General features: G+C 41.0%; 1 protein-coding gene across 4 annotated transcripts in view; it reads left to right on the forward strand.

Moving 5' to 3' along the window:
* The window catches only part of LZTFL1 (leucine zipper transcription factor like 1), a 67,034-nt gene extending 49,444 nt beyond the window's left edge, over positions 1-17,590 (forward strand). For 2 of the 4 annotated variants that reach the window (XM_070492440.1, XM_014852429.3), the window contains exons 9-10: positions 81-184; positions 1,236-3,560. In XM_070492440.1, coding sequence (XP_070348541.1) covers positions 81-184; positions 1,236-1,254 — 123 coding nt within the window. In that variant the 3' untranslated portion in view covers positions 1,255-3,560. Of the gene's footprint in view, positions 1-80; positions 185-1,235; positions 3,561-13,483; positions 15,277-16,240; positions 16,344-17,041 lie in introns of those variants that run through there. The other 2 variants (XR_011496288.1, XR_006517355.2) reach the window with 2 other exon arrangements.
* The last annotated feature ends 736 nt before the right edge of the window (positions 17,591-18,326 follow it).

The raw sequence follows: 18,326 nt of genomic DNA on the forward strand, positions 1-18,326 counted from the left end.
AAAATAGACATTTTCATCAGATTCGTTATTTCTTTCCTTAACTGTTTCTTAGTAATGGGCTGACATTTTTCACTACGCAGGAATTAGAGAAGAAATTCCAACAAACAGCAGCTTATCGAAACATGAAAGAGATTCTGACCAGGAAGAATGACCAAATCAAAGACCTGAGGAAAAGACTGGCAAAGTAAGCCATGCCGACCCCACCCCTCGGGTTTGTCTCTCCACTGGGCTGACGTTTGTCCTTCATTGAATCTAAGCTGGCGTCAGAGAGGTCGGGCCGGTGGCCGTTGCTCTGCCATCGAGTCCAGAAGCCTGCGTCTGAGGGAGCAGAGGGGCTCTGGCCAGGCCTCGTCCGCAGTGCCCACCAGGGCTGCTTTTGAGGTCCAGCTGGAGCTTCAGACTCACACGTGACTACAATAGGCTACTCTCGGCAGTGGAGTCACTTAGCAGCATCAGACAGGAAACGCAGCAAGCTAGCCGGACAGCATTAGGCATTTCTCCTCAGTGGTGTCCTTGCAGCAGTCCAACACCTGGTCATATGTGTCCTCGAGTGACAGTTTAGGTGCTAGAGAATGAGGTCCATGCAGATGGGTGCCATAGCCAGCGTGGCTTAGACGTCTGTGCTCCACATGGGACCAGTATCTCTAGTACAACCACCTGATGCCCAGGGAGGAACATGGCTGTTACCAGAACTCACCGCAGAGACAGGAGCCTAAAGCTGCTACTCCCACCGGGTAGTCATGGTTTGTTCACAGTTCTGTCCACATGTGGTCATTTTTGTCATTAGCAGTTTTGCCTGGAAACTCAGCTGACATTTTACCTTGATCAGGGTTCCAGGGCCACAGAGCTAGAAAGTGAATCTGAGATCACATTTGTCCTTAGAGAAGGAGGTTTGCTAACCTTTTACTCACACAGCCATTCAGCTATTTGTGTCCATCTGACCGTTTAGATAATTAGTGAATTTCTCTTCTAAGCTGTCATGGATCTAAGTGCCAGATACAGACTCAGAGTCTGCAGGTATCTGGCAGTTACCGGGTCCATCCTCCCACCTACTGCAGAAATCCCGAGTCACCAGCTAGGTGCCGGGAGGTGTCTGACGTCTGAGCTAGCAGTGCTCTCACGGGAGAATCGCAGTGCTGCTGGTTTAGTCACTGGAGAGGTTTCAAGGAAACTCATTTGGTAACAACAAACAAAAGTCTCTCGACATTATGTTCTTGATTTCTCTCTCTTTCCAGGTATGAATCTGAAGACTGAAAAGATTTCACCTGGAAGCTGCCACAGCATGACAGGACAAGCTGTTGTCACCTCAGGCATGTATTCCAAAGCAGTTTATTAATTCCCTCTCTTTATTTTTCTAATATTTAGACTTTGCTTCTAAAATTTAGAACTAGAGTTTCTATTTCGGTTACCTAACTGAGAAGATAGAAAACCTGCTGACTGATTCTGGCCGCTCACCCCACACTCCTCTCTGCCGCGTGTCGCAGTCTCGGTTCAGACGCAGTGAGGGTTCTTCATAGTGAGAAGAGCGCCAGTGGGGAGAACAGTCATAGTCTTTGGCGTTAGTATCAAGAGTATACGTTTGTAATAAGTGTTAAAGCTGGCATTGTCTACACCTGTGCGTTCCCCAGGGTAAAAATAAATGTACTGTTATTAAAGATAGTTACTACGAATAAACCTTATTTTTAAAAATGAAATCTCATTCATTTTCTCTATTTGATCACCAAAAAAGATATGAATTCATTGAAAATATGAATACCATCTACTATAGGCAGCATTTTTACCAATTATAGGGAAAATTAACAGTGAGCATGAGGACTCAGTTAACTTCTTTGGTCTCTCGAGCTAAATGCTGTGTTTATCCGAAGAGGGTCAGACACTTTTTGCAACATGACTTATTATGACTCTATATTACTGATGGAGAAGTCAGATCCGTCCTGTAGTTCTCCAGTTGAGAAAATGTCTGGACTCAGAATAAATGTAATCTTTGTACTTCAGTTTCGACAATATTCTTTTAAATTACATGTTAAATAGGAAAACTTTTAAAAAGACTTACATTCAACATAAAATCGGTTCCCAGACCTCAGATTCAACTTTTGATTATAGTTTATTTATATACATCTACAGTAACTGCATTTTTGAGAGGTTTTGATTGTAGTTTCATTGGTCCTGCTTTTTCTTGAGTGATTTTGGAGAGAGCCTTAGGAATTAGGAGCCACATCTGCAGTTGTATAATGCAACTAAACACCATAAGGATAAGAAGTGAAATGCGCTTCATGAAGCCGTAATGCCTCAGAAGGAAGGTACTTACTTTTAACACATTATTTAGAAAGTGATTATTCCCACCTCCAAAAGCAGAGTATTGTCCCCTAAGTGAACACTGTCTAGTAACAGAGGCCGCTCCGCTTCCACAAATGAGGATTTTATTCACCAAAAAGAGTTTACTGGTGAGAGGATAAAGCTCGTTGTTATGTGTATTCAAGTTTTTAATACTAGCCTTGAATTTGTCATTTTTATTATAGAATCTATGTTAAAATATTGAAGGAACAAATGATAAAGGGCAAGATAATTTCCTCCCAAAAGGACACAGAAGACAGTCTTAAAAACATGAATGAATCAGAGGGAGGGAAAAAATCCGGTAACAAGCCAGCACTTACCACATATTCTTTCCCACCTGTGTCTCACTATTCAGGCCGCTTATCAGCTTCCGTGTCCTTTCAGAGCTGTCACTGAGGGTTCCAGTCTCACCCCTTATTTCTTTAGCCCCAAAACTGATACTCTCTCCAAAAATCTGTTACATTGTTTATGGACCAGGATATTCTATATAATTCAGAAACAAAACTCTTGATGAAATGGCTAGTGTATCCTTCAGAAACCGTTTAATTATTTTCTCCCTACACCTTTCTTAGTTTGATGCCCAAAGGGAAGATAAGTATGTTGAGAAACCTGTATTGCCAAGTACAATTCCAACTTGCTTTTTGGTAGCAACTTTGAAATATTCTGTGTAGTGTGTTTCAGTTCAATAATAAATTCAAAAGGATTTCTGATACCTTAAAACCTAACTATGATCCACATTAAGATAAACAAATATGATGTTCTCTGACATAAATCCACATGATTCTTTCACATATAAATACTTTCTGTGCTTTGGCTTTGTCACTGTTTTGTATGTGTGTGCATTTTTTAACTCATGCCCTTAGCAAAATGCAATTTAAAATTTTTATTTTTGAATATTTTCCTAGTTTTAAGATTTATCTGATTTAACTAAGAAAGCAAGCCCTTTTAGTCTACTTATTTCGAGTTTCTAAGAATGTTGGCTCAAGCCCTAATTGAACTTTCAGTGTGCTGAGCTGTGTAGACTGCACTGGTGGCTGTCATAATGCAGCTGTGGTTTAACTTAAATATTCAAGGCTCCTGCTAAATTAGGACTCAGACCTTTTGTTGACGAAAATCAAATGTAAGTGGTGTTTGTTACTAATTTCTTCTGGTCAACATTTAAGTGTTTATTTTTTCTCATTATGTATTACATTTTGTGTCTATATTAAATAAATGTTTCATGATTATTTGCTTGTCCTATATAACTCATTATAAGGAAAATATTGCTCTCCATTGAAGTTGTAATCCTATTTGATAAAACCTTTGCTATTTGCTATTTCTAGTCTGATGAACTGAAAAGGGTTTATAAAGATGTTTACATTTTTAAATGCTCAGTGCTGGGGCCGGTCCAGTGGTGCAGCAGTTAAGTTCACACATTCTGTTTCTCGGTGGCCCAGGGTTCACCGGTTCGGATCCCAGGTGCGGACATGGCACCACTTGGCAAATGCCATGCTGTGGTAGGCGTCCCACATACAAAGTAGAGAAAATGGGCATAGATGTTAGCTCAGGGCCACTCTTCCTCAGCAAAAAGACGAGGATTGGCAGTAGTTAGCTCAGGGCTAATCTTCCTAAAATAAATAAATAAATGCTTGGTGCTTTTAGATATATTGGACTGCAAACATTCGGCATTAATGATTTCCTTTTACTTATGTGTAAATGCTTATATTCTAAAGCTTTGCGATTAGAAATTCAAGACATAATTTCTCTCATGTGAACAAGTCTTTCAGAAATAAAAGCCATCTCAGCAAAATATTATTTAATATTTAGACAAAATAGTAATACTTAGGCAATAAAATATTTAAACAAAATTTTCAACACTGCTTAGAGAAAAATGTTTCAGTATTTTACAGATAAAAAACTACCAATGTTAGACAAAACAAAATTGGAATTTGAAAGTCCTTCATAATTTTTGAAAAGTAACAGTTGACCTACTATCAAATTAATAGCTTATTAAATGGATTTTCATGAGCACTTAGAAAAGAAACTTATAATCACCAGGAGCCAACATGGGTCTCCATAGCAAGAAATCATGGCAGACTAAACTCTTTTGTGTTTTAGGAGAGAGAGAGAGACAGTATATCAGGATGTCAGCAAGATGCTTGACAGACTTCATGATAACCTTGGTGAAAAGGGTCTTACTTGGGTTCTCCCAAATGCAGACTTTTAGATAAGGATTGGGGAGGTGATTCTAGGAAGTCCTCGGGAGACTGAGGAATTGAGACAAATTGCGAGAGTCACCACTATGGGCACCTGGGGCTCAGTTCTGCTGGGGACACCCTGAGGCACTGTATGGAAAACATCTCCAGATTCTTCCACTGTCTAGTCTAGATTTCCCCTTGCCCTCAACTAGCATTTCTGCTGGTCAACGTTGCTTGCGTACTGAGATGAGCCAGACCTTCCTCTCTTAGACATCTGAGCCCCTGATTCTTTTGCCCTTGTCATGCTGTCGTTCTGAAATTTCCCATTTATTGTTATCCCCAAGTATCACCAACAAGCACCCCATGAATCCTAAGTCCAGATTCACGCTATATAATCCAGGTTCAGATCCTGGGCGTGGACATGGCACCGCTCATAAGGCCATGCTGAGGTGGTGTCCCACATGCCACAACTAGAAGGACCCAGAACTAAAAAAATATATCTATACAGCTATACACTGGGGGGATTTGAAGAGAAAAAGCAGAAAAAAAAAAGATTGGCAACAAAAGATTGTTGGCTCAGGTGCCAATCTTTAAAAGAAAATAAGAATAGTCAATACTATTGAAGAAGAACAAAGTAGGCGGACCTACATTACCTGATGTGAAGACTTACTGTAAAATTGTGGTAATAAAGATGGTGTGGTACTGCTGAAAGAAGAGACAACCAGATCAATGGAATGAAGAGCCCAGAAATAGACCCACATGAATATAGTCAACTGGTGTTTGACAAAGGAGCAAAGGTGGTACAATGGAGCAAAGATACTTTTTCAGCAAAGGGTGCTAGAACAACTGGCCATCCACGTGCAGCAAAATGAATCTTGACACAGACCTTATACCCTCACGAAAAGCAGCTCAAGGGGGCCGGCCCGTGGCCGAGTGGTTGAGTTCGCGCGCTCCGCTGCAGTGGCCCAGGGTTTCATGGGTTTGAATCCTGGGCGCGGACATGGCACCGCTCATCGAACCATGCTGAGGCGGCATCCCACATGCCACAACTAGAGGGACCCACAACTAAAAATACACAACTATGTACCAGGGGGCTTCGGGGAGAAAAAGGAAAAATAAAATCTTAAAAAGAAAATAAAGTAACTCAAAATGGATCATAGACCTAAATACAAAATGCAAAACTATAAAACCCCTAGAAGTTAACATAGGAGAATAACCTTGGTGACCTTGGGTATGGCAATGACTTTTCAGATACAAGACCAAAGGCACAATCCATGAAAGAAAGAATTGAGAAGCTGAACTTCATTAAAATTAAAAACTTATGTTCTGAAAAAGACAACGTCAAGAAAGTGAGAAGATAAGCCACAGACTGGGAGAAAATATTTGCAGAAGACACATCTGGTAAAGGACTGTTATCCAAAATATACAAAGAACGCTTAAAACCCACCAATAAGAAAACAACCTGATTTAAAAATGGGCCAAAGATTTTAACAGACACCTCACCAAAAAAGACACACAGTTGGCAAATAAGCATATGAAAAGATGCTCTACATCATGTGTCATCAAGGAAACAAATTAAAACAATAAGACACCACTGCACATCTATTAGAATGACCAAAATCCAGAACACTGACAACACCAAATGCTGGCAAGGATGTGGAGCAACAGGAACTCTCATTTATTGCTGGTGGAAACGCAAAATGGTACAGCTGCTTTAGAAGACATTTGCGCACTTTGTTACAAAACTAAACATACTCTTACCATATAATCCAGCAATCACGCTGCTTGGTATTTACCCAAAGGAACTGAAAACTTCTGTCCACACAAAAATCCACACATAGATGTTTATAGCAGCTTTATTCATAATTGCGGGAAACTTGGAAGCAACTAAGATGCCCTTCAGTAGGTGAATGGATCAATACACTGTGGTCCAGCCAGACACTCTGCCCCCGGGGAACTTCAGCTGCTGAGTGGGACTGTAGAGCAACGGCAAGCCACTTTGGGCTTGTACCCAGATAGTGAGCATCATCGGAGGAGAGAAACTTGAAGATGGAGTAAGTATAGACATCTCCTGATGAGTTTTGCTATTAAACAGAGGAGAAAAAAAAACAGGGCAGAAGCCAGAGGGTTGAGATCTGGGGTCGTCTTGTTTACTGCTGCATCCCCCATGCCCAGAACAGGCCCAGCACATAGGCACATTCAATCACTATCTCTTAAATAAATGAATGAATCAGACCTGATAAACAAGAAACTCACCTTAGATGGTAAATAGGGCTCTAGGTACTTGCCTTGTAAGCATTTTCACCACAAACATTTTCACCACATAACTTAATTCGCCAGTTAGGCAATTTTGCCATAAAAGATAAAATAACAAAAAATAAAAGAGGGACATTTAAAGGACATAATGAAATGTGCCGTACACATCTGGACTAAATTTAAATGTTCTATCGCATGTCCAGTCCTTATATTTCACCAAATCATCTAAGCCAGATTCTGTGCCAAATACCAAAATTCTGTCCACATCATGTTGTCCACTGTTAAGTAGCAAAAAATTTTCATCACTTGCAAGAAACTTACAAGGAATCACATAACCACGTCCTTTTTTGGAAGGAACAGGAGGAGCTTGATTCTTCTTTTGCCTCGAACTTCTAATATTGGGTGACAAGTTTGGTAAAGACGGCATTAGAGAACAAGTGTTGTGTCTACTTTGGCTAAAGCATCGGTGACTAGCGCTCTCGAACGCTGTTGTGAATGATAGCCGCCTCCTTCACGTTTGCCGTAGCTTGGGCAACTTTGGGTTTTGAAGGTGGGAGGGATGACTGCTCACCGAAGGATTTGTAAACTATGTTATCGTTTTCTAGTGTAGTATGCAATCTAGCTTTACACTGTCTTATTTCACACCTCCAGGCAGTTTTATCCCTGTATTTTCTAGTTGAAACCGAACTATCAACCAGTTGTTTTATCTTTTATGGCAAAATGGCCTCACTGACCAGTTAGTTATGCAGAGAAAATGTTTGCAGCAAAATGCTTGTGGCAAAGATGTCTACAGCAAAGATGCTTATGGCAAAAATAAACAGTGATGAGTGCCAAGGAGATAAAACAAAGCAGGAAAGAGGATGTAAAATGTTGCAGTAGTTGACATTTTAGATAAGGTTATTACTAAGGCCTCATGAGGAGACTTTTGAGCAAAGATCTGAAGTAAGTGAGGAAGCTGGCCATGGGATATGTGAGAGAAAAGCATTCCAGGCAGAGGAAATGGCCGGTGCAAAGGCCCTGAGGCAGGACCAAGCCAGAGGACTGAAGAAACAGCAGAGAGTGCAGTGCCTGGAGTAGTTTGAACCAGGGAGAGCAGTAGGAGAGGCAGTCGTAGGAACAGTGGGGCTCAGGTCCTGCAGAGCCGAGTAGATCACTGCAAGAACTTTGCCTCTTGGACTTAGTGAGACGGGGAAACCACTTGAGGGGTTGAGCAGAGGAGTGAACTGACGATTTATATTTGATAAAATACAACATCCATACTCAGTGGCGATATGTGGAATGCTTACCCTTTGATCTTAGGAACACAGTAAGGTCTCCCACCATCCCCATTTCTATTCAACGTTGTGCTGGAGGTTCAAACCAAAGCCAGAGGCCACGAAAAAAAAAAACCAATCCTGTCCTTATCTATAAATGACGTGATCGTGTACAGAGAAAATACACAACAATCCACAGGTAAGTTATTCACATGGAAAGAGAAGTTAACACTGCTAAAGATAAACAGAGTCATCCCATAAGATAAAAGTTTTAATCTTCCAGGAAGATATAATGATTTAAAGTTTTGATGGCCCCTAATAGCTTCAAATTCTATAATGTAAACATTGACAAAATTAAAACAAGAAATAGACAAATTCACAATCGTAGTGGAAAATATTAACACTTCTCAGTGATTGACAAGGCAAGCAGAGAAAAGATCGGTGGAGATGTAAAAGGTAGGAACATGCAATAGCAAATGTGGCCGTCGGACACATACAGCTCTTCTAAACCGCAGCGCCCACTTTCTTGTCAAGCACACACAGAATACTGGTGAAAATTGGCCGTACACCATACGTAAGGCAAGTCTCAAGAAAGTTCAACAAGCCGAATCACACGAAGTATGTTCTCCTGAAAATCCCCGTATGGTATAATCATAAAATTGACTGTCTACAGCAACGAAAATGCACAAACGACAGCTACACACAACACGAATGTGTCCCACAAATACGACGTTAAAAAAAAGTAAAATGCGGCTCTCTCTCCATTTTGGTGGTGGGCTGGTTGAAGATGGAATCCACTGAGGAAGGCAGGCCTAGGTCTTCAGCATCCTGTGTGCCAGTGCAGAAGTGGCACTGTGGAAGCCTCTATAACATCTGCGGCAGACCCCCTAAAAATCAAGGGCCTGGGTCTGAACATTCTCAGTAGGAATGGTTAAAGGCTAATGGGACCATACAGAGATGATGCTAGGTAGCTGATAGATCTGTAGTTCAACTTGATTCCTAGATAGAAGCTGGATTCATCTAATACCAGAACCTGGAACTCCTGGGTGCTGTGAGTCCTGGATATATAATAGATGGTGACAACATCTTTCTTTTATGCATGAAGGTAGATGATTCTTCAAATTAAAGATGGAAGCTGACTTCTCACCAGAAATGGTTTATAGAATCAACTTACAAAAATGTAAGAGGCAGCAAAGGAAAGAGTAAAATATTTCTTTCTATCAGCCTTCGATTCTTTGCTAGATTGTAAACTTCATGAAAGCAGAATAACTTCCTTATCCCTAATGCCTGGCCCAGAATAGATACTCAAAAAATAGTTGAAATGAATGGAAATCTCCCTTGATTTTTTTTTTCTTCCTTTTTTAATCTCTGGAAAATGGCAACCATCGTAATGGCACTTCCACAAGACATTTACATGGAATAACTAGGACTTAAATTTTGATTCTGATGTAAAATGTACATGTAGGTACATTAAACTATCTTGGTAACAATAAGTCTACTTAAAACTCTTAATATTTGAGGCCAGCCCCTTGGCAAAGTGGTTAGGTTCTCATGCTCCACTTCGGCAGCATAGGGTTTTGCTACTTTGAATCCTGGGCGCAGACCTAACACTGCTCATCAGGCCATGCTGAGGCAGCGTCCCACATAGCACAACTTCAAGGACCCACAACTAGAATATACAACTATGTACTGGGGGGTCTTGGGGAGAAGAAGAAGAAAAAAGATTGGCAACAGATGTTAGCTCAGGTGTCAATCTTAAAAAAGCCCTCAATATTTGATTATGACTTGATCTTTTAAGAGGCAATGAAGAATGACTGCCAAAACAACCTACGTACGTAAGGAATAGATATATAAAAGCTTACTGATATTTAATAGGAAATCTTTTATTATGAACAGTTTATTTATAGCTTTATTGGATATTTATCACTGATAGAAATTGCACTTACCACTCATGTACGGTTAAACAGTCATTATTTCTGCTTTATATTTAATATTGAAATATTCTTAATTGTTTTGGCTAAATTAATACCTTGGGACTTTTTTTTGCCCTGTATACTGTATTTACATCCATGAGGGTATATTTAACATGCAAAGGGTACCAAATACTCATTCAAATAATGGAAGTCTGGTACATCTCACTGTGATTTGGAATGAGATTTAATACTCATGCTCATATCAGAATCACACAAATGGTATGAAACTATAATCACTTCTGTTAGAGTATGAAATCTATTTTTTAGATTAAGATCCTTCTATTGAAACAAATAGAAGTATCAAATTAGTTTTAGAGTAGATGATGCTAACAGTCTAAGATTCAAAGATAACAGGGGAATAATTATCTCAAACTCTTGGAGAAATATGGTATGTAAATACTCATAATATACCTGATATTTACTTAGAATATCTACACAAGATCAAAATCAAACTTCATGGTAAAAATACCAGTTTTGAAAGGTGAAAGTAACCTGTAATTAAATGGTATAAGTGATTTATAAGCACAAATTGTGCTGACAGAGTTTATCCAGACTCCTTACCATAGAAAGAATAGATTAAGGATCTATAAGTGAAAAGCAAAATTTAAACCTATAGAAAAGCAAAGACTGTGACATTGGAGTACATATAAGCACAAAAAGGAAAGTGATAAATTTGTGCACACTAAAATTTAAACTTATGTTTGCATGCCATGCACCTGACAAAGGACTCCATATGAATCAAGAAAATGATCAAAGGATATGAACAGGCAATTCATAGATGAGGATCCCTGAGTAGTCATTCATAGGAAAAGATGCTTAATCTCACTAGTAATCAAAGAATTGCACATTAAAACAACATTGATATACAATTTTACTGCCATTAGATGGGCAAAAATGAAAACAACATAAACCTCACACTTCCACACGTTGCTAAGTCTGGCGTGTTGGGCTCTCATCATTTCTGGTGTCACTGAAATTTGCTGTTACTTTGGAGAATGGTTTGGCAGCATCTAGTTTATTTGAAGATGCTTATACACTAACCCAATCTCTGGGTATTATACTTTATAGGAATTCTTGGCATGTGTACTCAAGGAGATATACAGAAAGTTCACTGTGGTATTGTTTTTAATTGTAAAAACCTGGAACCAATGTCCATTAGAAGGATGGATAAATAAATTGTGGTATATTTGTAGTATTTGGCTGTTAAAATGAATTAACATAAAGTATGTGTTAACTTGATTACATCTCAAAAATAATGATGACTTAAAAAAAAATGACCAAGTGATATGTGCTGTGTGATAAGATTTAGCAGTTTTAGAACACGCAAAAGTGTTGTGTACACTTTTAAAAGTGTAAAAGCATGCATAAATACCAAAATCTGGTTTGTTTACCTTCAGAGGAGGAGGAGAAAGGTAGATTGAGGTGTACACAGGGAATGCTTCAATTGCATCTGCAGTGTTACCGCATTAAAAAATAGCAAATGTGAGAAAGGTTTGGGTTTATTAAAGCTGAGTGATGGTGATTCTCCACACATTTTTGATATGCTTGATATTTGATGATAAAAGCCAATATTTTAAAAAGCAAAAAAAAAAAATGCGAAAGAGCAGACATTATGATTCCATTTATATGAAGATTTACATAAATGACTCCATTTATATAAAGTTCCAAACCAAGCTGCATTTTTTAGAGTGCATGGATAGATGTAAAATCACAAAGAAGAGCTAAGAAATAGCCTTACCACAAAATTAGGGTAGTGGTCATCTCTCGGGGGGTGTTGAACTGGAAAGGGCAGGGGCTGGGGCGTGCTCTTGAGCGCTGGAAATATTTTTTCTTCACGTGGGTGGTAGCTACACAGCCGTGTTGTAATTATTTGTTACACTACACACGTGTATGTATTTTTCTATATGTATGCTATATGTCGTAATTTTGAAAGTACTAGTACTGAGCAAATGAAGACAGAGCCAATTTGGAGTAGGTTGTACATTAGGGATGGAAACCAGGAAGTCCGAAGGGTGGTTGTGGAAGCGTGCAGGTCCTTGCAATGCAGGAGGCGACTGATTTAGCAAAAGCCCTGGCAGAGAGTGCTGGAGCTATTTCCAGGCAACGTGGCACCTTGGCAAGCAGGGAAAAGATTTCGGGCTCCTCAATTCTTGAGAAGAAAGTTTTGTTGCATATATAACAAAATTATCTTTAAGATCTTTTTTTCTGTTGACTCTGATTGTATTTTAGAGAAGAAATTTAAAAGGTGGGGAAAAGCAGGCAGAAGTAGACCATAAACAAGGGGCATTGGGGACAATGGGAAATGGCAAACGAAGGGGGATTCTGCGGGGAGGAGATCTGTGGATGTTAATAAAATGGGCGGGGGATACAGTGCTTCACTGGGACCCGTGTGTCTGTGTTTTAAAGCTCCACAGATGATCCTGACGTGCAGCCAGTTTAAGAACCCAGTGTGCTCCTGAGGCTTTAGCGTGCCTACAAATCCCCTGGGGGTCCTGCTAAAACTAGGTTCTGATTCAGGAGGCTGGGAGAGGGGCCTGAGAGCCTGCATTCTCAAAGTTCCCTGGTGGGGCCCAGGCTCCGCCATAGACCTCCTTTTGACTATTGATAGGCAAAAGAAATCCAATAGAATCTGAACTATTGAGCTTGTGAAATGAAGCGTGTGTGTTTTCTGGCAGAGGGAGATTGACAGGGCTTCTCCTGTTATGAAATGAAGGAACAAGCACAAAGCAGCCCAGCAGGACATAGTGAACGGCCTTAGGGGGCCACTAATGGAGACAGCGCGGCCCAGGTGTACCCTGACCCTTGAAAATATTTTCACAGTGCTCCGTCTGTTTTTCTCCATCAGATTATGCCTTCTAGTTGGTCTTGATTCCTTGTTCCCAACAAAAATGTTTGAAGTAAAAAAGTAAATTTAGCCAACACCAACAAAAAGCATGGAAGGATTCATCCCAGCTCTCTGGGCCACGTGTGTTCAGAGCACATGCCTGGACCTTACTAACAGGCGGTCAGCTGGGAGGTCGTGGTGAGAAGCCACAGTGCTTTCCAGATAAGCTCTTTTCTGCATCTGTTCTCTCTGACCTGAAAAATGCCTATTAGTTCCATTGGGGCCTTTCTAAACGATGTCCACTTGGTGATGTTTACCCAAATTACTTACTTCAGACAACATAAGCTTCAATTCACAGAAAATCCTTTCAGGTTACTCTGTTGAAACAGTTGTCCTTTGGAAGTGGCATATGGGCAAATGGACTCAGTTTATTACATTTATTGTTTTCTTTAACCTTACTCCGACTCTGAGGAAGCCCTGAGTTTTCACCAGTAGTACTGGTAAACTGTACAAATTGAAACATTTATTTTAGCATCTCGCTACATTATTTTAGGTTAAGGTTTCTTTACTTTCAAGCCTTGGACTTCTTTTCATTTTCTTTTCTCTCATTTTTAAGGCTGCCACTAAAGTCATCTGTGTCCCATTAATTTTTTTCATATCTCACAGCCAAAGCCGGTCCAGAAACAGAGCTGTGGCCTCCTGCTGCCACCCCAGTCCCGGTTCTGTGCAGCCACCCTGCCTTCGGGCCTGGCCAGAATTCCTCACCACCTCACCACCTCTCTGCTGCTTGTCAGAGTTGCCAGATGGTCTAAATTTCTTTGGAGTGTTCAGTGAAGAAGGTCAGTACTGTCTCCCATCTTGCAAATGTGAAGTGGAAACTCAGAGAGGATATACGCTGTTTCCCAAAGTCCCTCAATAAGAGACACTGTTAATGCCTAAGTGTATATACAATGCTATAATAGATGCAATATGTATTTCTATTTATTTACACACATAAATATTTATATACACACCCCCCATAAAAGACTAAATTGAACACGTTCTCTGCAAGTTACGGGGGGAAAGCCAGTGTTAAACCACCTCCAATGAAATAGTCAGACAAATCCTGAATGTAGGACATTCTGCATTTAAACAATTAGCCTGGCCTCTACAGAAAGTTAATGTCATAAAAACAAAAAGGTGGGAACAGTGTCCTAAAAGCAACTCTATTCATAACAACTAAATGCAACGTATGAACCCTAATTAGATGCTCGAGTGCTATGGAAAGCGTTTGGGGACCACTCCCTGACATTTTTCCTTTGTATACCTTCGCAAAGTCTAGTTACTTACCTCCTTAGAACATTTTAGCTCATCCCTCTCCTAAGTGACATGCTATTCTACCTGCCCAAGATTTAAGCTCTACCTTTTTATTTTTTCAAAATCCCACAAATTAAATATCCCTCTGCACTGAGACCTGCGTCATGGGGTAAGGGCTCACCATGACGTTCTGGAGCATCATGGTGATGTGTCTTGATACATGTTTCTTTTTTTAAATCCTACAAAGCAATCGTTGAGCTGCATAGATCTGTAGTGGAAAATGCTGAGCTCTTAGTACTTTAAATATTGCTCTGTCTTAGTCTCGCTGTCTTTTCCTTCTAGATTCTAGGTAGGTGTATGTTACTTACTGCCCTATATGTCTTAACTTTTTAAATATTTTTTTACCTCTCTCTTTGTGCAATGTTCCAGAAAATTTCTTCGGACATATCTTTGAGTTCACCAAATCTTCCCTCAGCTGTGTCTAATCCACTTTTAAACCCATCCATTGAGTTTCTAATTTCAATTATTGCATTTTTCATTTCTAGAAGTTCCATTTGATTTTTATTCTAATTATCTGCATTATTTTTCATTCCCTGTTCTTTACTTTTTATTTTCTACTTTACCAGTAATGGAGAGAGGAGTACAGAAATCTCCATCATGATGGCAGCTATGTCAATTTCTCTTTGTAGTCCTATCAATTTTTGCTTTCTGTTCTTAAAGGCTATTTTATTGATTATATTTAACTTTGAAAATGTTATATCTTTCTAGTGATAGATGTCCTTTCTATCACTAATAATAACACTTTTTGGTTTAAAGTCTATTTTATCTGGGGTAATAGAGCTCTCCTTAGCTTTCCTTTGGATAACATTTTCATGCTGTATCCTTTTCATCATTTCACTGTAAATTTTTCTGTGATCTTATGTTTGGTATCTCATAAATGGCATGTAACTGTATGTGTGAATTTTTTACTCCAGTTTTAGAGTCTCTGTCTTTCACCTGGTTCATTTAATCCATCCACATTTATTGTAATTACTGATATATTTGGATTTATTTCCCCTATCTTCCTTTGTGCTTTCTATTTGTCAAGAATTTTTAATAACTCTTTTTCCCCCCTTTTATGCTTTCATCAGACTGTGGAACAATATAAAGCAACTAGAACTCTCAGGCTGCTATGGAATTATTGGTACATATATATGAATTGATATAACCACTTTAGGAGTCATCTACCAAAGCTGAAACTACATACACACTATGTTTCAGCAATTCCACCCTTAGAAATGCTTGCATATGTGTACCAGGACACACATACCAGAATATCCCTAGCAGCATTCTTCATAACAGCCAAAAATTGTAAATAATCCAAATGTCCATCAGTAAAATGGATGAACAATATGTAGTTATAATCATATAGGGAATACAATAGAGTGGCAAAAAAAATCAACTAAATTTACATATACCAACTTGGATGAAACTTTAAAATAATAATAATGATAATGTGAGGCAAAAAAAGTCAGACACCAAAGAATAGCCACTATATTTTTCCATAATATAAAGTTCAAACACAGATAAAACTAAAGGAAAGTGTTTAGAGATTCATGCTCAGGCAATAAAACCATAGTGCCTAAGAAGAGAAAGGAAGGGACTGTTGGCAGAGTGCTTCCTTCTGCAGGGAGAAGGTTGGGATCTAAGAGGCAGGAGCGGCTGAGGGTCCTTCTGGGGTGCTAGCATCCCTTTCATGACCTGGGTGAGATGATAATCTTTGAGCTGTAGATTTTTTGTGTGCAATTTTCTATATGCATATTATATTTCACTATGAAAAAAAGGAATATAGTTAATATATATGGGTTTTAATACTCATTAACATCATTTTCCAAATTTCTCTATTCACTAATAATGTTGGTATCCTTGGGTTAAGTCCTCTAACCTTTACTTAAAGTTACTGTATACCTAGTATTGGCCTGGGTATGAGGACACAGAGGAAGTTGGAGGCGCACAAGGTTGTGGCGTTGGAGGGGGCTTAGCAAGGAAGAGGGGCCCTTCCCTGCCCCCTGTATTGTAACAGAAGGTGAAAAAAGGGTGGCTTATGTTTCTGGGTACATTTGACAGAGTGGATTCATTATAATTTAGGTCTACGTGCCACATTACTCTCTTATAAGAGGTAAGGGAGTGAACGGTGTGATGAGGAACAGAGGCAAAGAATGCAGGCCACACATTTGGATAAAGATTGGTGGTGAGTAGAGCTAGAAAGTTTTAAGAGATGCTCTTAGTGGGACCTAAGGATGTTTTTAAGCCAAAAAAGGAAAAAGGAGAAGCTATCAGCAATGCCAGGGAGAGCAGGGATGGCTGGTAGGAGAGACACAGGAGCCCCGGGAGGGAGTGGGAGCCCACGCCCGGCGAGGCTGGCAGGGAGAGAGAACTGCAGGGGCGCCCAGCCTGGAGGGAGTGCCCTTCGGCTGTCTGTGGGGCTCTCAGGACCTTTGTTAAGTCATCAGTGGAAGGAGAAGGATGGAAAGAGAGATTTGAGGCACACAGAGAAGATCTGGAACATTGGCCCAGGGTTGCAAGACTCCAACCAGAGAGGGATCTCAAAGAAGCAAACAGCAGCAAGGCCCTGCTGAGGTCTCAGACCTGTGTTTGCAGCAGACCGAATCACAGCTCCGTGAGATTTTTCCAGAAGGCCCTAACAGCAGTCTGAGGAGCCCAGACATCCTTGAGTTTGGGTGGAACAGGGCTGAGAGACGGTGAAAGGACCAAGGGCAAGGGTGGGGAGGAGGGAAGTATGTGGAACTGGCTGACGGTGAGGTGCAGGTCAGAGAGGGAGGCTCTGAGGAAACAGGCAGGACCAGAAACAGGGCCCCGGCAGGCAGAGAGCAGGAAGGGCTTGGGGCTCAGGTCCGGAAGACGGAACTGGGGTTTCCCATATTGCAGGTGGAGTGGCTTCAAGGGATGGACCCACCTACGGCGCATCTGGCCTCCTTGCGGAGGAGGTGGAGGAGCAGAGAGAGGGAAGGTCCCATCTCTCCTCTTCTGAGGACAAAGAGACAGCATCTGTGCTGGGGCTTTGTCTCAAGCAGGTGCTCACACTCTAGGCCTGGAAGAGGTAAAGCCCCATGGCAGGAATTACCACTGAACCGCCCGCCCACACCCACCCAAGTCAGGAGCATCCGATGCAGCTTCCTGCAGTGATGGCAACATTCTACATCTGCGCTGGCCAGCACAGCAGCCACGAGCCACAGGGCCTGCCACGAGCCACAGGGGCTGCCACGCTCTTGACATGCCACTAGTGTGACTGAGGAGCTGAAGTTTTAATTCAATTTTGATTAATTTAAAATTCAGTAACTGCATGTGGCCAGCAGCTGCCATACTGGACAGCACAACTCCAGGCCCTCTCCCGTCAGACAGAGATGTGGGCTCGGCAGTGGGCTTCTGCTATGTTTTTGGGATCTGAACTCTTTTGTCAAATAAAATTCCATACAGAAACATAACATATAGAGACATCATGGTGGGGCTACCCTGCTTGGGCTCCCAGCACCCCTTGCCAAGCCGTGGGCATGTCTTTGAAATTCCAGGGCTCTGTGGGGACGGTTTGTGGGCAAGGTCTGTGGTGCCCAACAGGGTGCACATACCACTGGGGGACATACGGTGGTTCGAGGCAGCACCACAGACAGACATTTTAAAACTTGAATATTTATCAATTTATCTTAAAATGCATTAGAAAAATGTTAGCTTTACATGTATGGTAGTGATAGAAGCTTTCATTTTTAAATGTATTCAAGTGAAAAGATGAATTAATTTAAAGGAAAAAATAAATCATGGTCCCTGCACACAAATACATACATATACACACGCACACGTGCACACACCATTCTCAGGCACACAATCACACACTCCCGGCCCCAAGGCAGGGGCTCCCCGGCTCCTGGAAGGACTCTCCTCTTCGCTGCCTGAGCTGGGCCAGGGCCCGCAGCAGCCCCAACGCTCCCGCTGCAGAATCTCCTCCCTGCGCTTCCCCCGTTGCACCGCGGGTGTCTGTGCTCCCAGAAGGAGAGCAAGCAGGCACCTCAGATAGCTCGGAGGGGAGGACAGTCATTTCCAGAGGTTTTGCCTCGACTCCCTGAGCCTAGCAGGCTCCTGGCACATAGTAGGTGGGCAATAAAAACTCGAATGTCTGAAGAAACGTTCTGCAATGCAGGCGTCTCAGGCTCATTGATGC

This window comes from Equus asinus, chromosome 21 (genome assembly GCF_041296235.1).
Source record: "Equus asinus isolate D_3611 breed Donkey chromosome 21, EquAss-T2T_v2, whole genome shotgun sequence".
NCBI classification, from domain to species: domain Eukaryota; kingdom Metazoa; phylum Chordata; class Mammalia; order Perissodactyla; family Equidae; genus Equus; species Equus asinus.